Source organism: Haliotis asinina, chromosome 3, assembly GCF_037392515.1.
Source record: "Haliotis asinina isolate JCU_RB_2024 chromosome 3, JCU_Hal_asi_v2, whole genome shotgun sequence".
NCBI lineage: Eukaryota > Metazoa > Mollusca > Gastropoda > Lepetellida > Haliotidae > Haliotis > Haliotis asinina.
The window spans coordinates 69,347,594-69,369,980 of NC_090282.1; the positions used below are offsets into that span (position 1 = coordinate 69,347,594).

General features: G+C 40.3%; 1 protein-coding gene across 1 annotated transcript; it reads right to left on the bottom strand.

The window, feature by feature from the left end:
• Positions 1-12,944: 12,944 nt before the first annotated feature.
• Positions 12,945-21,707, bottom strand: LOC137277025 (egalitarian protein homolog). The gene is made up of 7 exons (XM_067808687.1): positions 21,645-21,707; positions 17,821-17,974; positions 16,906-17,033; positions 16,168-16,248; positions 15,738-15,851; positions 15,100-15,218; positions 12,945-14,920 (listed from the first exon to the last, which is right to left on the bottom strand). The coding sequence occupies exons 2-7, from the start codon at positions 17,936-17,938 to the stop codon at positions 14,743-14,745; spliced, it is 738 nt and encodes a 245-aa protein (XP_067664788.1). The 5' UTR covers positions 17,939-17,974; positions 21,645-21,707; the 3' UTR covers positions 12,945-14,742.
• Positions 21,708-22,387: the final 680 nt, after the last annotated feature.

Consider the following 22,387-nt stretch of genomic DNA (forward strand, 5'->3'; position numbering starts at 1 on the left):
ATCTCGGCAGTTTCCGGACTGTCTCGGACAACACCGGAAATTGGAGAATTCTGCGTGAAATGGTCCTACTTGTAAATATCTTCAGAGAAGCAGACAGAAAATCGAAACGTGATGCGTGAAGACGTTACGTCCGTCCACGACGTCGTGGAGCAAAGTAGACGTGAAAAACCAGAACATGTTTAAGACCTGGCCTGGATATATCAGACTGGCATTTAACCTGATTTGAGTTGAGATTGCTCAACTTCACTTGCCATGAACGCATTTTCTCCACGGCATTGAAAGACCGATATTGGAAAATTGAATCAGTTTCTGAAATTGGTATGCTCTTTCCATGCCTCTTTTTACAGGAAAGGTTGGTCTGTAAACCGATTATGGTGCCTAGACTGAATAAAATATCAATTCCACTGGGTCTCTGAATTCGCAGTGGCTGCTCTTGCTTCTACAATGATTCAAGCAAGCGGCGTCCGGAAGTTGTACTCTCTGTGCTATACTGAATTATTTGTAAAGTGTATTAACACATGACATCAATAGAACTGAAAGATAAAATTATATTGTAATGGTACATCTTCGACCCTATACCGGTATGTCAGATAAACATACTACATGGTATTTGGTTATTCTTGTCCAAGTGATATGTCTATATAGATTTAAACGTGTTGTGTGGCATAGGAGTCAAGTAACCTATATATTATATATAGTTTCTAGCTGATAATATTTTGAAAACCAGAACAAGAGTTAAAAGCATAGGCGAGATAGTTCCGGTTTAGAGCTTTTTCACTCCAGTGAAATACTTAATGTTGTATAGCATCGTGGGAGAAACATACCAATATTTTCACAGGAGCTGTCATTATTTATGACAGAATTATAAAAGGTCAATTTCTTGACATCAGACAAAGCCATTTCCAATACCTAGTATAGATTTAGTGAAATATAGTCCATTCGGCATACTCTGTTAACAAAGTTCATTTTAATGATGCTAGAAAAGTCTTGACACGTGGTTTTTAGTGCCAGCTCACTGAGATACCAGGCTGCAGGCTATCTGGATACCCCACAAACAGCTGAATCCCAGCGACAGTCCATGTTAATCACCTCAATGCCGAGTACCAGGCAGGTACCAAGTACCATCCATCAACGCGTTTTTGTATGACGCGACCGAATAATCGAACTTTTCATCGACCCATCCGCTCCGAGAAGATTCACTGTCCACTCCACTGCAGAGCGAGGGTAAAGACATCAAACGCGCCCTCAATTCGCGTTCAGCTCCTCTCGTTCCAAACTTAACAATTCGGGAATCATTGTATAGAATTCAACTGAATTCACCACTTTTGCTAGCTGACTAGACAATCACATTGCACAAGAAGATCGGTTTGAAAAGTAAAGAAACGGATTTTTTCGCATGGCCATTTTCATCCATTTTTTCTTATGACTAAAGGTAACGTGTCGTGGTCAAGACAGATTAACTACGGCTACACGACAAATTCTTGAATTTCTTCTGACGAGTATGTGAGAAACGCCTTGACCCGAGTGGATCCGAATGTCAAATTACAAATTCCCGTCCCTGAATGTGGCATTCCGGCATGTCGAAGTCATTCAGAGGTGTATAATCACACTGAATACCTCTGATTTTCTAACACAGCACGATTTTTGTTTTTACAAAAAGAAAAGAAATAAATCTTAAAACGGAATTATGGTAGAATGGAGATAAACATACTGTGTTTGAAAATCAGAGGTATATAACAAAACCATGATAACCGTAGATCTTTCCTTTAACCCCCCCCCCCCCTCTAGGTGTTCGGTTTTAGGTGAAATTTAGAGCTACGTGTATTATAATTTCGTTATGTACCTCTGATTTTCAAACACAGTATGTTTATCTCCTAAATATTCACATTAATACAGATTTATACGATGTAATATTCCATTGTGGATTTTAACAAACTAAAATCAGGTTAACTATACTGGTATGATAAAATCGCATATACTTTAACTTCAGGAGTATACAATATACAGATTAAGCAGAGTGGATCCGACTGTAAAAAAAACCAAAACAAACAAACAAAATAACCAAACCCTACACTTTCTTGTCTATTAATCAACGCTAATTAACAACATTCACATAAATACAGATTACCTTTATAATATTTCAGTCTGAATTTAAGCGAATATAAACCGTTAAGACAACCAGTTTCTTACCCACAGATCTATCCCACAACGGGGTGCCAGGTATATTGACAACGGCGGTTACTCCATTCCCGCTGACAGAGACACAAAGGGGTTCGTGTGGTGGCCAATGATTCCCGTGACCGAGGAACTACTGTTGTGTATGGGCGAGGCTACAGGAGCTGATAAACGAACTAATAATTCTGTCACTATCAAGATTGTGTAACCATATATTGCAATGTTCTACATTTATCGTGTGCGTAAACCGAATGGGGAAGTAAATTTTACAGTGTGGTTTTGTTGCCAGATAAGGCAACGTGTTACACAAATTAAGTCATGATTTACTTGTCGTTATCGCAAAAACGTGTTTACATATACCCAATAGAATTTAAGGTTAAAAACGTGACCAACAACAGAATAACCCGCCGGACGAATAATAGAGTATACACTTGAAATTTCGATTTGATTGGAGACTATAAACTTAAATGCGTTCAAAGCCGAAAACAATCACCGAAACGCTGTAAACTATAGCAGACACAGCTGCACCGATTCCAACACTTATCACAACACGTATTAAATGTGTTATCGTCGAATGAACATTTAAGCATTACTTCTTTGATTCACGTATCGCCTATATATCAGACGTGGGTTTTGTTTTGAAGATTCACTGTTATGGACAGTAAACATTATCATAGCAGTTTACTGCTCATACACATTTGCCGTGCATTATTTTTCCAAGGGGCTTAGAGATCCGCTTCCCTGTGGTGACAGAAGTTATCTCCCTTTGGTCACTCCTTGTTTCGAAACACCATGGTGACACGGTGGAAGGGTGTGAGTGAGTTTAGCTTTACTCGGCAATATTCCAGCTATATGGTGGCAATCTGTAGATAATCGAGTCTGGACCAGGCCATCCAGTAATGGACAGCATGGGCATCGATCTACGCAGCCGGGATACGATGACTTGAATCAACAACGTCAGCGAACATGACCACCCGACCCCGTTAGACGCCCCTTATGACAGGCATGGGCTGCTGAAGATCAGTTCTAACCCGGGTCTTCACCGAGGACTTGATTGATGAGTCCTTTGTTAAAGATTTATACTTTTCACGGGCATCTAGCAGGAACCTATTTAATTATTTGGCTGTGGATGGCTTGAGGTGCGTGCATAACATAAGACTCATTAATCTATCCAGACAGCGAAGTACTTTTCTGCCGATCCGAATTTATTCGTGAGAAAGTGAAAACAGACACCACAAACAACTCTGGCTACACCGAATTCCAATTCCTTCTTTCGTAATAAAACAGTATTTACAAATGAATTTTAATTTCAGACTTTGATTACACCGTCTTTCTATACTTTATGTCGAGGGTCAAGCAGCATACCGTAACTATGAAATCACAGCCCGTCCCTGTTTGATGATGTCGTAAAATGATTCACAATGCACCTGGCTCACTGGTTAAACCTATTATGTGTTTTTTGTGCTTATTCAGCGTAGTTCTGTAACGCACAATGAGGCTGATGTAATGGCAGTCCCGTACCACCCCGCCAAACCGTTCTAGCGGCAGAGCTTTGTTTTGAGATTTCCACGACTTCCAGGTTTCCGTTTGTCAGAGCTCGCGGTACGCCACAGCCCGCTGTCCGACGTGTTTGCTAGGATTAGAAGGGGACGTGTTGCAATATACAACTGCTTAGAGCTATCAAATCATACTAATTAATATTTATGCATCCAGTTAAATGTCATAGTCTAAAAATTCTGGATTGGTTATTGCATGAAGTTGCGCAATAGGACGGAACTCAGTAAACAGGAAACGAGGCTGTTCTCTCATCAGTGTTTTGACATGAACACAGCTACTCTACCCTAAGCGTTCATACAAATCGTCGTGTTCCTGTGAAAAAATGTTGATTATTTGAAGGCAATGTTCCTGCTAAATATCATAACAGTCTCTAAATGATCGCGTCTGGCTCAGGCAAACGACATATTAGCTTGCTCGTTAGTGATGTTCAGGTCCTGTATGTATAGATTATCATATCACAATCAGATTCTTGTTGTAACGCCAAGTAAACACCCAAATGAATGCTCGCCTATGGTTTATTTCTAAATTATAATTTGGTATAAAACCTATAAAAAATGTTATATTTTCCCGAAACATCCTCCGATGCTTATGGTATCTGAGACGTCATATTTTTTGGAAACATATCCATTTGCTAATTTCGACGCTATATATGTGTTTAAGCCTAATGGGAGACGGGCCTCGAACACAGACACTTTAAACTGTGGAGTGAGCGATCGGACAGATGAAAAAAAAATCGCGATACAATTGTTTACACGACATTCTGCGAACTACATATTTTCGGGGGTTGGTAGGATAGCCTTGTAGGTGAAGAATTTGCTCATCACACCGACGACCCGGGTTCGATTCCCCACACTGGTCCTAGGTATGATTCCCATTTCTGGTGATATTGCATGAATATTGCTAAAGCGACTTAAAACCATACTCAATCACTGTACGCTATTCACAGCGAGGAGAGTATGAATATACAACGTCTTAATATAATATGAGAGACGTGATCACTTGCTTGATAATCAAGGAAGTTTCTTCGCTGTTTATCGCAAAAAATAAAATGCAACTAAAAGAAGTCATGCGCTATTAGTCTGTAAAAGTTTATAAGAGAATTCTTACTTTTTTTCGAAAAGGGCACCATACCCCTGTTCGTGGGGTTCGAAAAAGTTAAACGTTAATGACGTGTATCACGTCGGGCTTTCTCCAATATAGAGCTAACACGCAATTACCATCAATACCTTAATAGATCATCCCTGTTATTACCCATTATCATCACTGCGTCGTTACAATGTGCATTAATATCACCTAGACAACGAGCTCTTTATTTATTGTAATGTGTTAATGGGTCAATCTCTAGCCACTGCATGGAGTAACACAGACTCCACAATGTCCTGTCTGCCGACAAGTCGATCACTGCACGTTGGAGTCAGGAAACAGTTACCATTGTGATAAGGATATTTCCGTCTTGTCGATACAATGCCTTCCTACAGACACTGTTCGGTGACACGGTTTTAACACAACCACATCTTATCCTATTATGAACAAACAGCTACAAATAATGAGAGAATTATTCACTGTACATATATATCTCTCTGCGGGCCTAACATGCCTAGGAGGAATTATTGTACATTGTGAATAGAACCTGTTAATTATACATGGATGAGAACACCACTAGAAATATATATCAATATATGGAATAGCTGGTACGTTGTTTTTTGGTCAACGTTGTATTCATGTGCATGTATACTATCCTCAAAAAGAAACGCATAATCGATTTGTATTTTTATAAATCTATTAATTATCTATCATGTTTAAACAATCGTCAAAATATGTAATAAAAGTGTTGATAACATGAGTTTACACAATTGCACAAGCCAAGAAAGGTTTACCTGAAAATGTTGATTTTGATGAGATTTCTTACTAGGCTGAGAAAGGCATCGCCACAAAACAACAGGAATCACCTTCCACTTGAAAGTGGGCAGCAAAAAGTATTCAGTGTCTGGCTATAAAAATCCAGGCTACTTTCAGAAATTGGCATTCGTTTTGAAGGAGTTTCATGGTCAGAGCACTACGTCACGTCTTGACCCTGCGACATGGACCATTGCCACTGAAAGAATGAATGTTGGAGATTCCCAAATCTTGTGTTGCCAGGTGTCTGAATGTTAGTCTGGGCAAGATATCATGGCTTGCAGCTCGTTGCAACCAAACAGGTATAACAAATGACCGTCCTCGTACAGGCAGATCTCGAGTTACCACTTCAGCCCAAGACTGGTACATCCGGGTACTACAGCTGCGTGATCGTACTGCCACGGGTGAAAGCTCAGCAACCAGTGTGCCTGAACTTCAGGGTATATATCCGGGTATCAGCATGAAGACCACATATCTAAAGTGACATGATATTTTCGTGAAAGCAGTCATGGTTCGCAGTGAATATGGTAACGTACATGTATGTTGATTTTGTTTTAATGATCTCATATTTCTTTTCCTGCTTCTTGTATATCAATCTTCTTGTGTATTTTGCATTCAAGCTGAATCGGTTTAGTGGTTTTAATCTGAGGAGCAAAATATATTGTATGTTTGTTGTTTACATGTATTTTTCAACTGAAAGTATTTTAAGTTAGACACTTCACGGCCTCCAAACGATATATACTGGTGCTCGGTCAATAGTCAAAGAAAATTCCTTTATGGATATGTTTCTAGAAATGCATTTTGCTTTAAAAACTTTATATATATTTTTCGCAAAAAAATAAATAAATTAAAAAAATAAATAAAATATAAAAAACGGCTGCAGATGGTATCTAATAAATGGTAGTTGTGAAAATAAATGTGCGGAAATGGGCTTCACACTTGTACCCATGGGGAATCGAACCTGAGGCCATGACGAGCGAGTTCGTTAACCGTTGGGCTACCACAACGTAAGCCGAGCCGCTCAGTATAGAACAGGACTGAACATTACTCTAGACAATTCAACTACAATGAATTCAGATAAGTAGAGTAAGCTACATCTACGTCTGGACAAGATATAACAGTGTTTGATATCATACATGCGAGACTGACTTCCCGATGCCGTTAGTCAGCTCGTATGACAAGCATGATATGCTGTTACCTTAGAAGGTGGAAAGGTAGGACATAATTGTACTAGGTGCAAGATTCTTCCTTGTGGTGTTTTACAAGCCAGTCACGACCAGGAAGTCCGTCCTCGTGTGCCTTCAGACACGGTGTAAATGGACATAAAACACTCACTTACAAACACTAATGCGATGCTCTTAACAGATGACAAGCGAGCCTTTATTGCCGACCAGGAAGAGGGTGTTGTTTATTGAACGATGTCATGTCCATAGCTGATATATACATGACAATTTACCTACCTAGAGGGGAGATAGAAATGGTCATGCAAGGTTACGAAATACGAAAACTCAGCTCACACGAACGACGTCTTTCTTACACACAAACTGCACCTGGGAATATCCCCGACTACAAGTTACATTCTTAAACAAGGTAGTCATTTTGTATTTGTGTTAAACAGAGATCATATCGGCGTTGGTCTCGGTGGTAAGTCTAGTGACTTACTTAGGTCAGTACGTTGAAGTGGAAGGTATCAGTCGGTGGAGTGACAACCCACTCAGCCATGACCCGTGAGGTCACAGTATGTCTGGCTAATGGAGAGACACCCTCAAAGGTCTCCATGAGACACAGTCCCCGTTCGTCCGATACATAAGAAACCGACTGGACATATGTACCACCATGGTTCTAACTCATAGTCTTGCAGTGCATTCGCCATTTAACAATCAATGATACCCTACAAGAATTTTCTTTAAGATTACACACCTTACCTTTGATTGGACTAATGGATAGGCTTATATACTGAATTTATTATCCACTGTCTCTTATATCGGGTGTTTTCATACCTGTATATTTTAAACATATATAGTTATACCTTCGTCTCCAAAGTCTTCAGTAATTCTATAATAACGGCATGTGCACATATGTTTTGTTTGTTCATGATATTGATTTACACAGGGTGAGAACTATAAATAAACAGTCTGTCTGAGTGACGTCAGCTTACGCAAATTCAAATATGAGGTAATTCGTATTAATTTAGAAAATCACATTTCGTATAACAGTTCACATTTTCTGACTAACCAGGATCGCGATCTCATGAAACAACACTGCTATCATAACATACAGAGGAATATTTCACAAGAATACCTAATGTAATGGCACCCATTACGGCGGGACAAGGGGTACCAGACTCGAACATCAGCACGCTTCATTGCAGTCATTCAAAACTAATGGCCCATCATTCACGTTGTAAGTAAAGGCATTTCGGTTTCAGTGGATGAGCTAGTGGTGACCTCCAGGCGATGTAGCTCGGAGGGAATGTTGCACTCTGTGATAAATATATGTACCTAGCTTCGGGTCTCCTAGTCCAGGACATATGGGACTTTACTGGGATGACCTAGTACAGTCTGTTTGCAGTGAAACGTGCCGCTGAATTTCACTTTAAACTAAAAAACTAAATCAAACAAAGTGAAATTAAGATTGCGAATCCCCATAATTTTACCTGCCAATAGAACATTTAAATCTCAGAATTTTAATCATCCGAGGATAAAAGGTGTTTAACAAAAGATCATAGATGCAAATCGCTGTTATTGGTTTGTATGCATTAAAGGGGGGTAAGCGCTGTAGTTGGAACAGTGAGACAAATGCATGTGTTGGACGTGGTGAGCTTTAACTTAGACCAACCCTACTTGTTCTCGGTGTTTCATGTAATGTGCATACCCCCATATAATTTAATACAAACCAGTATTAGCGGTTAATATCAATGATCGTTTGTTAAACAACCGGGACCACGGTGTGATGAGCGATCGCTTTACCCACTAGGCTATGTCACCGCCTCTTCCTAGCAATTTAAAAAACCTCATGGCTACAGCGAGTGTGTTTATCGAGTTTCTGTTGATGACGTCACTGAACGGTACCAGTCAGGCAATGTAAATCAGACCCTCATAATTAAGGATTAAGACATAAATTACTTAATGTCATATTAGTTTGGTTTGTGCGTTTATCCTACAGTAGCATCAGTGGGCAGATCCAGAAAATGTGTGCGTGCGTGCGTGCGCGCACTCCCATTTTGTCCTGAAAGTTTATTATATGACCATTGAAACGTACGGGAAACGGATGAAATGAACTGTGTCAGTCACACACACACATACACTCAAAAGTGTATATTTACATTACTACGTACTGTTCCCTTTATTCAGGGTCAGCCAGATAGTAAATCACATATAGTGCGCGGCTTGGGTGGTTGTAGAAAGCCAGCGTTTTGTTTGTTAGGATGCCCTATGTTTAGTGAACATTGTGATGTTCATATCCTGGTTGCAACACCAATTTTACAGGAAATTAGCTCACCTCAAGAAATGTAACCAGGGGCAACTGAAGACTAATCTCATCCTGCAATATTTCCCGAAAAATAAGGATTATTAGGTCAGTTAACGTCGTATATCTGGTTATTACGCACTCAGCGCTTCAGGATGAACATTCTTCTGCCAGAAGCTAGACTTACTTCAGAGTAAGCTCGTGAATGAATTTGTTCTACCGCCGTCATTAGCGGTATTCTAGTAATATCTCGACTGTCTCTAAACAACCGAGTCGTGATCACGAAAATACGCAAATACAAGTTCGAGCATAGAGTATACATTGTTTGTTACTTTCAAAAGTAACCGTCAGGATATCACGGGGCGATTTTTGTCGGTGGGACAGCGTCGTGTTGAAAGCGTTTGCTCGTCATACCGTATAACGGGTTCGATTCCCCAATGTGCGAACCCATTTCTCGTGTTCCCATCGTGATTCTACAGGAATACGTCAAAGGCAGCATTAAACCTCATATTTCCCAGCACACTTTCATTATGAAGTTATTCCTAAACTGTGTCAACATTGACCCAAACATCATTTATGCTAAGTCAACAGATTCGTGTCGTGACGTTCTATATTAAGCAACCAGCCCTTCACCCAGATACTCAGCGAGCGGAACCGGCGATATAGTAGACGCAAGATGAATAGTTACAATGCTTATTAAGAAGCAATGAAAACTTACCCCATAACGGCCACTGGACAAACAATCCGATTACTTCAGTAGACTGCAGCTTGTAGTCAGAGCCAAGGAAAGAAACGCGAGATCCCGACGTCTATAAGTCCGGACTACCGCATAAAGTAGCCACTTCCGAGACAACCATGTCCTCATAAAAGTGTGCCCACCGGGTCTCGGAATGATGATCGTCTCACTTCGGGCAGTAGATGTCAGCCTTCTCTTTGTTGTATGGTAGAGTACGAGAGACGGTTACACCCCAGCGACTATATACAGTGATTACAGTCCCACGGATAGCGACAGTAGGGACAATCACAACTAGGAAGTACATGTCAAACACGAGAAGGGGTCTAACAGTGCCCTTTCCAAAGTGTTAAGAAATTTCTGCGAAAATGAGAACCAGGTTTTTGTACAACTCTGGCTCCAATATACTCATGTGCGTATGAATCACGACAAAATGAAGCAGGAGAAGTAAACTCTTTACGCAGTTGAAATAGTGGTCTGAAACTTTCAGTGGCTAGACACCACCAACAACGACGGCGAAGACAAAGTCACATCGAGTGAGAGGGTTTAGTTTTACGCCGTACTGCAAGAAAGAAACATCTATGATATTTGGGATTTCACTTTCTTAGTAAAGTACAAATTCTAGTACTTTTTTGGTTGAGTCCCATCCGGGATTCGAATCCGCGCCCTCAGAGTCAGGCACCTAATCGCCAGAAAAGAAAGAAGTTGTATATCCATAAAAGTCTTCATCCAAATGTGAGGGCGGTCTGTAATAATCGCATCTGCATCACACAATACAGTGGTAAAAAGCACGAGCATCGAGCTACGCAATTGGGATACGATGACATTTGTCAACCAAGTCAACGAGTCTGACCACCCGATACCGTTAGTCGCCTCTTACAAGCATGGGTTACTGAAGATCAATTCTAACCCGGATCTTCACGGATCCGAACATTGAAGCTCATGAAGTGATAGTTCTTGAGCGAGTTAGTGAGTTCTGTTTGTTGTGTAAGGCAACAATATTCCAGCTATATGATGACTACCACTCCATTTAACCTGCAAAGCAATCACCAGGAATCGGGAGATTCACATACCCTGTATCCTTGCTTCGTTTAGGGCATATATTGATCCGGGACTATGAGACTAGCTTCTCCCCAATGATGGCTTTTGGCACGTAGTAAAACTCCAGCTACATAGCATCTGTCTGTAAATAATCGAATCCAGACAATCCAGTGATCAGAATCATCATCATCGATGTGTGTAATTGGGACACGATGACATGCATCAAGCTAGTCAGCGAGACTGACCACCCGATCACATCAATGGCCTCTTACGACAGGGTTGTGTGAGTGTCTGGGTGTGTAAGCTCTTGTCATTTTAGTTCGAGTAGACCTTGGGGCGAGCCAATCGGTCACTTGGTTTAACGCCACTCTGAACAATAGGTCAGTTAAATGCTTCAGTAAATGTGACCAAAAGGATCAAAGGCGTTTTCCACTTCAGTGAAACCTACGAAACGTATGGTATGCAATGACTGATGGGATCGTAATTTGGGATCCGGGATTTTTGGACTTGTAAATACATCCATTCTGCCTAGCTGATTACAGCGCCTCTGATCTCTCGCCCACCTTTGCACATCAATACACTTGGGAGGGCATGCGTTCTTGTGTGATATCTTTGTTCATGAACACCGAATATAAGAGTGAGTTTAGTTTTACGCCGCTTTTAGCAATATTCCAGAAATATCACGACAGGAGCTTCACACAACCATGTACCCATGTGAGAATCAAACACGGATAATCGGCGTGACGAGCGAACGTTTAACCACTACCGCAGTCCTACAAACCCCTCTGAATCCGCCTATAGTTACAGAAAATACTGGTTCAAAGCCAGAAGGAATCCTTTATTACTTCCTAAGTCTGAACAAAGCTGGTAAACTAGTCATGTTAAGAATATCAGTTATATGGTCACACTTAAAAGTCTGAAGTCCAAAACACGTAAGCATAACGCTGAAGACCGGGTTCGATTCTCCACATGGTATAACGTGTGCAGAACATTTCCAGTACACCACCACCACATACACACGCGCGCAGCGACACTGCTGGAATATTGCTAAAGGCGGCGTAAAACCATACTCGCTCACTCACAAGCATAAGCCTGGGAACAACTAGTAACTATATTCGTTGATGTACGATACTGTTTAGTACACACTTTGCAGATCTATCTGCCTGTTTTCGTGACATTTTCAAATGATAGTCTAGGATGCTGCAGTACTTTGGGTATTTTTTTTTGTTTGTTTTTAAGATATCATATATTACAACGGTCTGAATATTCAAGTGTGGACAAGACACGGAGGAGGTTCAAATCACGTATTTTTCACAGATTGGAACAGTTTGGAACAACGATCTTAAATCACATGCTTTAACGTACACATATGACGACCCGTGAAGATCCGGGTAAAAACTGATCTTCAGTATCCCAAGCTTGTCGTAAGATGCGACTAATCGAGGGGTCAGACTCGCTGACTTGGTTGACACATGTCAATGTAACCCATGATAGATGTTCATGCTGTTGATCACTGGCTTGTCTTGTAGAGACTTGATTATTTACAGACCGCTGCCACATTGCTTAGTGCCGTGTAAAGTTAACCTCACATACTCACTCATTAGACTTAAGGAAGTCAAATAACACAATTAGTCAGAAACGTATCATGAGGCAATGACCGCCAGACAACTTACTAGTACGTAAGATAACTATAAAGACAAGCATATTTGCCAGGTTCACGACAAGCTCACTGAGCAAGGGGAGGATGCAGTGTGTCAAGTGTGATTTTAAGTTTGTAAGTTTTGGGCTTAATAGCAGTATTTTACGAGCGCTTCTATACCTATAGTAAACGTGTCAGATCTCTTCCGACACTGGAAGTCTAAGTGGCCCAGGCATCATGAGAGAGGTGTGGCTCACCCTGAGATCGTGATCTCTCCCATCGTTCTGTATCAGGGGGTCTGTCTCATCTGTCATCTTGAATTCCTACGAACTTGGGGACCATGGACATGTCAAGGCACATAAAGGACGTCCCGGGAATTCCGGTCCATAAAATACACGTTCATGTCGGTACAACAGTAAATTGTGAACAGAAGCATTTATAAACAAAAAATACTTTTATTGGTCCAATGCATCAATTTAAGGGTATAGGCAGTAATAATACTGTAAGGTAACAGCGCTGTAATCAACATGTTGAGAACAATACACACTAAAGTACGTACATTACAAGTCGTCTGGTGGACACCTAAGTATATACAGGCAGCAGTCGGGGCTTATTGCTGGATGACATATGAACATTCATAAAACTAATAAAAGACGAGACACAGTCCTATTTACCAGTGAGATCATTTGCTCAGATGTATAGTTAAACAAAAAAAGAGAGTAAATCCTCCTTTTTCCAAAAGTTGAATATTAAAACCAATTATAAGACCGTCATCTGTTCTTAAACGGACAGGTAGCTTGCGGGATAGTCACATGTTCTTAACCGGACAGGTGGCTTGCAGGATACCGCTCTTGTCCAAGAAACACGCTTGGACGCACACGCACACACATACGCGCACACACACAAAAGTGATCACCAATGGAACATATTCTTTTGAGCAAATTTATGTCCATTTCAACTAAACATGTTGCTAAATGAACACAGACTGATCGCTCAAATCACATTTAACATTGGTGTACGATGCAAGTGGTAAATGGATGCAGATTCAACTTCCGTTTGACAGAAATACTGAAAAGGCGAAATATGAAAGACATCTGTAATCCGATAACATAAGAGGTGACATCAGCACCAGGATGAGACAAACGCCTACAATAACGGACTTGATAAACAAGCCGTAATATATCTCGAAGCATGGTCGCTATATCCAGACGACCTCATGCTGCATAACCGTCACCTTAATTCTAATGATACATAGAAAGGTAGAAGACAAAATGGTTCTTACAAATATCCAATACGAACACCACATTTCTCATCCGAAATCTTGCAAACACAAAGAACTAAGTCCGAATGTATCTAAAATGGCATCGGCTTGCACAATGAAAGGAGACACTAATTACACAAACATACAAGTTCATCGTACAGTTATGATCATTTTAATATAAGGCATTTCTGTACGCTATTGCTGATATATGAGCATATGTCACAGATACAAACATACCGCACTGTAATCACATGACTTCTAATCAAGGCGAAGATAGACAATAGTGGTGGCAATCATGCCACGCCTCTGTAAGATTCACTAGAAAATCTCAACGCCAAAGAATGACTGAAAGAAAACTTAGTGGGCGTTAAAGGCAAACTGACACAGCAATTACGGACCTGGGTTACTGTAAATCACTTTTGACACCAGGTGACACACGCGGCAAAGGGGCAAACTTGTCCCAGACTACCGGTAAGGAATCATCGCGCATACAATTTGCATAAAAAAACTACACTGACATCTGAATCAAATTAAGAAGGGAAATCAATGACGAAACTGGTCTTCTGCTTTAAACCGTTAGAGAAACGCATCCGCAATAGATCACAATCCCAGCTTAACCTGAAATAGTGCCCGTGAGAATTGTGATTTATGTACATTTAAAGCAGAGATAACGTTATTCTAGCAGGTATAACATTATTCTAGCATAACATGCCAATCTTTGTTCTTATGTAGCGTATCTACCACACGTTAAGCATCAAAACACAGATTACGTCGACATTCAGCGAAACTCCTTTTATCCAGACGGTACTGACAAAATGAAATTGCCTAAATGAACAAACGTATGGATTAAGGAGACAGCGGTGGGTCGTCCATGTATGTTCATGTTCACGTCACTCACATGGTTTTTGGTGTAATAGCATATAAGGACTAACGCTGTCGAGACAAACGGCGTCTCGCTGTTATTTATATTGACTAGTCTTCCTTGGGTTCTTTAAATTTAACGACACTCATTTCGAATGACTCATTGACAGATCGCCTGGCTTGATTGTCTCCCTTTATTGTCGTCTTCTTTTTCCTACTTCCAAGTTGACTGCTGCGATGGTTGTTGCAGAGACACTCGAACCAGTCAGCAGTCTCCGGCTTCAGAACGCTACAAATCGACATAATGAAGGAATAGCTAGATCTTGGCATCGGCAAAATAAATTCAGTAAAGGTTCAAAAGAGAGAAAAGGTACTTCACAGCTCTATTTATATTATAGCCATTTCCAATTTGGATTTATATCTAACTATTGCTAAGTCTCGTTGTCGATGATACGTCTGATCACGTACCTCTTGAGTGTGTCGTAGAGGACGGTCACAAGGGGGACGACGTCCGCCGCGGCGGTGTTGAGCATGTCCTTATTTAGAGGTCGCCGCGCCCATACGTGCTGGTCTTCTTGCAGTAGACGCTGCAGACAGATGATGGGTGATGATTGTATCTAACAGAATCAGTAGTAGGTGCAGTCGTGACACAAATGTCACAGCGGACAGCATAACGACAATCATTTTAACATCTTTGAAAAAAAAGACATGGCCATGGCCCCCGTTTGACAAAGCGATCTCAGTGCAACGACCAACGTAAACCTGTGTGAGAATATAGGAATTACGTTAACCTCAGCAGTAAGACCCATTTGTGAGACCTGGTGCCCGATCCACAAAGCGTTCGCAGTGTTAAGACGTTCGTAAGCTTGTGGAGTTACGAAAGGTCGTAACCTTCCGAAGGCGTTGAAGATCGTGACTCGGGTCCCTTGTTCTTCCGGCTGGTGCAGCAACGCCTCAGTTACATCCGACTGATAGACCAAGAAGTATTTTCTATCACGTGTAATCGCTCCCTTCACTGAGTCTCAGTGAGGAAATCAATGACAGTGGCGCTAGACATCACACTAACTTTTGGTCATTCCAGGAAACGGGCATGACTTCACACGAACCTTTAGTTGGGCCGAGGGAGTATATCCAACGATGTCGTATTTTGCAAACAAGGCGTGTTTACTGATCATCCGAGGTGGTAGTCCGTACTCCTCCATTAACACTCGTTGCGCCACCTAGCGAACGAAACATATCTAGTTAGATAGTCCGATTCTCAGTCCGCGGACAATAATATTTTACTCCACCCAAATATGTCTGCAACGCAAACGCAGAAGCAAGTCTAGATTTCCTCAGGTACACGAACCATTGTCTCCCATATTATTATCACTTGTGCTCTTTTCCAATTTAAATGTAGCTATTTGTTCTTATCAACAATATAAATGTTAGTGTAAGCGTCAGGATACAAGTGCGATCTGGTACAGAAGTGGGTAGGGTTATTTTTCTCCGTCACAATGTTCATCTGTATGTTGGTGGTCAGCTGTGTAGAGGTACCTGCGTGTCGAAGACGTTCCTCAGCGCGACACCGAATCCACGATGGAGAGCCGCTGCATCGGCTGCGCAGTCGTGTATTACCTGGGAAGCAAAGAAGTCTACTGAATGAACGGTTTGAGAGGCATTTTAGTATGAATTGAGAAAAAAACCTTTAGAAAGTGGGCAGACATACATATGCTATCTTTAAAATTACACATTCATTACATTCAAGTACTAGCATTCATAGTTTAGGCTATGGGAGAGGTGTCATTTAACTGTGAAGAGGGGTACATAAAGTACATGATCTAGACTACCATGTCAGTTGTCAGCTTAGTGAGCCGCGGTGGCTTAGTGGGTTAGAGGGCTGACTGTGTGTGCTGACGTTTAGGTGCCTCACTGTGAGAATGTTTTCGAATACCGTATGGATCGCAATCCGACTGAACTTATTTCTTTCAAACTGAGCTAATTTCCTTGAGGTAAAACTAATCTATCTGAGTTTCCCTTTGAATTGAGAGTATTTATTGGAACTGAACTAACGTTTGGAGATGGCACTGATTTCACAGGAACTGAATCAGTTTATAGGATTCAATTTAGGTAATAGATAAACACAAAGGTGTGCCAATTAGAAGAATTCGATTAAGACTGAACAAATGTGTTTGATGTGAAATGTATCCATTAGATTTAACTTTTATTAGCCACATACTATGAGACTAATATGGACGACAAGCCGTGACGGTGTCCGGCAGTGTGATGCAGTACCTTGGTGACGTCAGTACTCTGGAACAGTCTGATCAGACCGCCGTCGAGGATGATGTTCCTGTCTCGTCTCACATCGAAAGCGTACACGTCACCCTGCAGCGTTGCCACGACAATCAGATAAATGGTACCTAGAAGAAGACAATGATCATGAAGGCTGTGTATTGGCATATTTATTGTATTGCAGTACATTCCGATTCATGTACCCGCGTTTGCTATGCGTATTTCGATGTATTGGGACCTTGACTATTCGACAGTGAGTGACACTATATCGTAAGTGTCTTAACATATAAATTATGGTTCTGATAACAGAAATGTTAAAACCAGGCTGTATTGTCATGGATTATACACACATGATAGTATTACACTATGCAGCTTTGTAACTGAAAAACGAAGGAAAACATATGTTGTTAATGAAAGTATGAGTAAATTTTTATTTAAACCATAAAGATAATCACAAAACTTCATGTATGATTCTTACCCAGTATACCAGTCCTCAGAAATAAAATATCACAATACGCATCGTTTGAAAAGCGTATTGTGATATACCAGTATACCGATAATACCGTGCAGTCCAACTGATCATAGTTCTTCAGAACAAATAGACAATTACAAATGTGTGTAATGTAAAAACCGAATCTATTCAATTATTTTAAAAGCTGAGGAAATCTCTTATAAAATCATATAAAATTATTATTACTCATTGTAGTGAAAATAGCTGATAATACCTGATACCAGGTGTTTAAAATTTCTGTTTCACCGAAGTTAATTACTGTACAAAATATTCAAAAGTATATACACGAAAAACACATAAAACTAAAACGATTTTACTTACTGAGTAATATGTCCCTGGGCATTAGTCAAATATTGAATATTACTCGCTTTTTTTATGTCAGTCATTCGTGAAATGGGACGTACCTTTCCCCCCTGCATTGGCCCCCTTGCAACTGACGCCGACGACAGGGGATGAGACGAGAATGTCGTGCACTGCCTTCTCAGACGCCGGCGCAGATGACACGAGGTGGATCCGCGGCATATTGCCGTCAGGGCGTCACAGCACGTCCACAAGGAGCTGACATGACAGTGTCAAAACATCAAGGAGAGGACAAACATCAAAGAGGGAAAGCAAAAAAAAAACAAACAAAAAAACAAACAAACCATAATACTGTTTTTGGCCGAGGTCCAGCATTAATATTAGTGGGCGAGAGAGTGACTTTAAATTTACGCCTCTTTTAACAATATTCTAGCACTATGACGGCGGGTTGCACCAGGATGTGCTTCACACTTGTGGGAGTTGAACCCGGGTGTTTGATGTGACGTACGACCACTTTAAACACTATGCTACCCTTCAACCCCTATCATGTTCAGGGTATGTTTGTGTATCATATGAACTATTATCTTCCCATCGAACACGTATTTACATATTTGATGTCTGTAGATTTTAGTGAATCCTCATGCCTTAGCTCGTCCATAAAAGCAGGGATATAGGTGAAGTTATTCATAGTAACACCCACAGAGAACAAAGAAAAGTCCCGTCCTAAAATAAATTCGTGCGTATTACTATATTCTTATTTTGACGTTAAATTAATGCCAAACGGATTCGTGTGTTGTCCACATCTAGATACCAGGTCAAATTGCTGAATCTGTTCAGAACATTTTTGCAATTGCATAATTTGCCATTGTATGTTCAGCTTAGAGTCACGTTCTGACAGATAAACCAAGACTGTTTATTCAAACTGACTGTGAGATATCTGCTGATGAACATACCAGTTCATACATACCATACCTGATGAACATACCAGTTCATACATACCATACCTGATGAACATACCAGTTCATACATACCATACCTGATGAACATACCAGTTCATACATACCATACCTGATGAACATACCAGTTCATACATACCATACCTGATGAACATACCAGTTCATACATACCATACCTGATGAACATACCAGTTCCGTCTTTCACGGATGTGCTGAAGTCAGGTAGAATCGTGTAATCTTTTTAGTAATTTCATAACTCTTGAAAAAGGGATTAGCATTTTGTTAATGGTGAATTAGTCAAAATAATCTACACAAGCAGGAGAATAGGGAATATTAGCACTAATGTACATATTTAGATAGGCCGGGCCATCAGTTTTACTATAACGCCCTTTCTTGTGCTGTATGCTATTATCATGTCTTGTCATTTGTGCTACTACCAACACGTATCCTGTTACAATAATTGTTTGCATTGCAATAGTTTTGGTACTCGTGAGCAATACCTCACGAAAATATAGTCACCTTATTCAATGCAAATTGTCTCCAAAAAGTTACAATGAAATTGCATTGAGCCTATCGGAACTCACATGTGTTTATGCGTGTGTGACCTGTCTTTCTTCGTTCAGCGTCATAGAAGAAAATAAAATACATTTTCATCACTGGTGGCAAGCTGTTATGTATAATGAATATCTGTTCATCGGATTGCCTGGTCCAGACACGATTATTTACAGACGGCCGCCATATATCAGGAATATTACTGAGTGCGGCGTCAAACTAAACTCACTCACTCACTTACTATTGTATATGTATACATATAGATAATGTTCAAATATGGTCAGTATTTATTTCACTCACAGGTTACGTAAAGATACCTCATAAAAGAAATCGTCCCAGTATATTCACGATGAAAAAAGGGTAGAAATGTACAATGTTTTGTTTAACAAATCCTTGCAACATCTGTTTTACCAACAGTCGACGTATTTGCACTTGCGTTTACATCATCGGGATAGGAAGTTAAATATTCTACATCAACGTGTAGTGTCAAAGCAATCGTTAGATGCAGCGTTCACATTTCTGACCTTATACTACCTGTACGTCTAAGAAAAGCGACACAACCCCTGATCCACTGGATGGTTGTATTGTGTCTGGGTGATGTATTCGTGTTAATCGTGTGTACAGGTGTTCAGGAACAACGTTCACTTTTCTGACCTTATACTACTTGTGCGTCAAAGAAAAGCCATATAACCCCTGATCTACTGGATGGTTACGTTGTGTCTGGATTTATTCATGTTAACCATATCTCACTGGGGCACCTTTAGTCCGAGCTAAAGTATACAACCATACTGACAAAAGCACGCACAGCTGTAATAATCGCTATTTTGACGTTGAAACCTGAAGATTAGGTTCTCGGATTACGGGGGTATGTAGTGAAGAAGGTCTGCAGCTTTGAGGACATATAGTTTACATGCACACTTGGGATATGTGCGGCAACCAAAATTCCCCACGCTGGAAAACCTAGCCGATCTTTACAAGAGTGATTAATGACACCCTCTCTGAGGGTAGCCTAGCATACCTGACACAAAAACTAGTCTTATTATCAGGAGGGAATATCGATGTCACCATTATATATGATGACTATATTATATGACTAGATTGCACTGCCACACAATAATTAAGACAATCGCATACCCTTCGTATTAGTGTAGCGGGAAAAAGAACTGGCAATATTCAGAAAATATAATGTTTATCATTATAGATTTTTTGACAATAGACGTTTGTAATAACAGGAGTAGCAGAAAAAGAACGGAAGCAAGAAAAAAATCGTAATGTTTTGGAAAAAATAATTTGTAACATTATGGGTACTAGGACAAAAGTAACTTCTAATATTAGGAACAGAAGGAAAAAGAACCTGTAATATTCGGGAAAGATCACTTGCAATAACATTATTAAATGTATCAAGAATAAAGAACTGGTAACATTAGATGTCTCAGGGAAAAGGAACTTGTCATATTAGTGTAGCGGGAAAAAGAACATGTAATATCAAAGTAGCAGCGAAGGAATTAATAATTGAAGGGTAACCATTTTTGTATCAGAAATGACTGTAGTATTGTGGATAACAGGGCAACCAACTGGCCCAGCTGCACAAACCAAATTGCTATTTTTAGCTTCGTAATCTCTCACCACGCATACAATGCCTGGCTGGCTCTTTATGGACGTTCACTGACTGCAATAATTCCTATAGTCTACAATCAATAATATATCGCTGTTGCTACTCCACTGATAACCACACACAACCGTAATTCAAAGGAACTACCAAAACAAACCCGCTTCGAATTTCATGTGGATTACTATTTCATTCCCCTTCTACCCTAGGGGACTACTTTAATAGATTATTTTAATAATAAATTAATAATGATATTAAATTAATTTATGTCCTTAAAACTGATATACTTAAACCTATTTCAAACAATCAACCAAAGTACCATTCTACATACGGACTTGGTGGTGTGTAAATGTAAAATAAGGACAGAGATTAACGCCATGTACGAGGTTATGCCCATTGCGTGCGTACTTTAACCACTATATCGACCGGGCGAGTGTGTAAACAAACGTAATACCTGAATATTTCATTAGGAGGATTATGTACATCAAGCGGTGGTCATTATAGGCGATAAGCTGTGCAGCTCGATAGCAGCGACTGACAACACACATGATATTCCCCCTACGCTATGCTTATATCTAGATCAATACTCAACACAGTCATCAATAATAAATGTTATATACTACCTGTCTGACTGCGGAGACCATATGTAAGGCATTAGCACCTGTCATGTAGTTCAATACCTCGACATATTGTACAGTTAGTGAACATGGTGGGAAGGTATGTTATAATATCGTCCCTTATAACTAATTCATGACACAGCGGGCACTTTATATCGTCGGTGGTAGCTATTGTGGAGATATTATTTACTTACAGGTGTTGAAGATTCCTCACAAGCGTCGCTGGTCGTTATGGTATCGATGTTTACTGCCTCATTGATTGGAGAGTTTATACAAGGGAGATAATCACAGGCAGCGAGCCTGTTGCGTGTGTAGTCTTGTTCTCGCGTGTTAATAACAAAGAAGTAATTGTTGTTCAGTTTACGAGAACCTAACTGCTATTTGAGCACAAATTTACTGATACGCTTTTCCGGTAATTCGTGTTTCTCAAATATCTCCTATTCAAAGCAGTATCTATCTGGAACTATGAATAAATGAATAAACGAATGAGTGAATGAATGAATGAATGAATGAATGACACCTATCAAGTTATTATCATACATTAAACGTGGACTGTCATAAATTCTAACTATGGCAGGAAACCATTGAGCATTAACTTCCCTTATCTCTACCAGGTAAATGAGCAGTGAGTTCGAATCCCAGGTTTTCTCCGAATACGATCCTTGCTATTACTTACTCTGGTCACAAACAGGATGCCATGTTCATTCGTCAACACTCGATTAACCCCCTGGATGCCGAGTTTTTTTTCAGGCGCACATTTTCATAAAGTTTGAAAAGTGAACGTTGTGCGAGATTTGCGCTCGCGTGGTCCTGGATCTGCGTACGGCTATGAAATTGCACAGACATGTAGAATATTTGATTTCCTATCCGTTGGTATAAATATAATTGCGGCTACCTAAGGGGTTGGAGAAATAGACACTGCTAAAAGTTGTCCAAA

Bases quoted from the DNA above. Each gene is read 5' to 3' on its own strand.
- LOC137277025 (XM_067808687.1), bottom strand. From the start codon at position 17,938: ATGCCGCGGATCCACCTCGTGTCATCTGCGCCGGCGTCTGAGAAGGCA. The intron at 17,034-17,820 runs GTACGTCCCATT...GTCTTCTTCTAG, and splicing joins GGCCAATGCAGGGGGGAAAG to GTACCATTTATCTGATTGTC. The intron at 15,219-15,737 runs GTTCGTGTGAAG...ATCTGTCTGCAG, and splicing joins CTCCCTCGGCCCAACTAAAG to CGTCTACTGCAAGAAGACCA.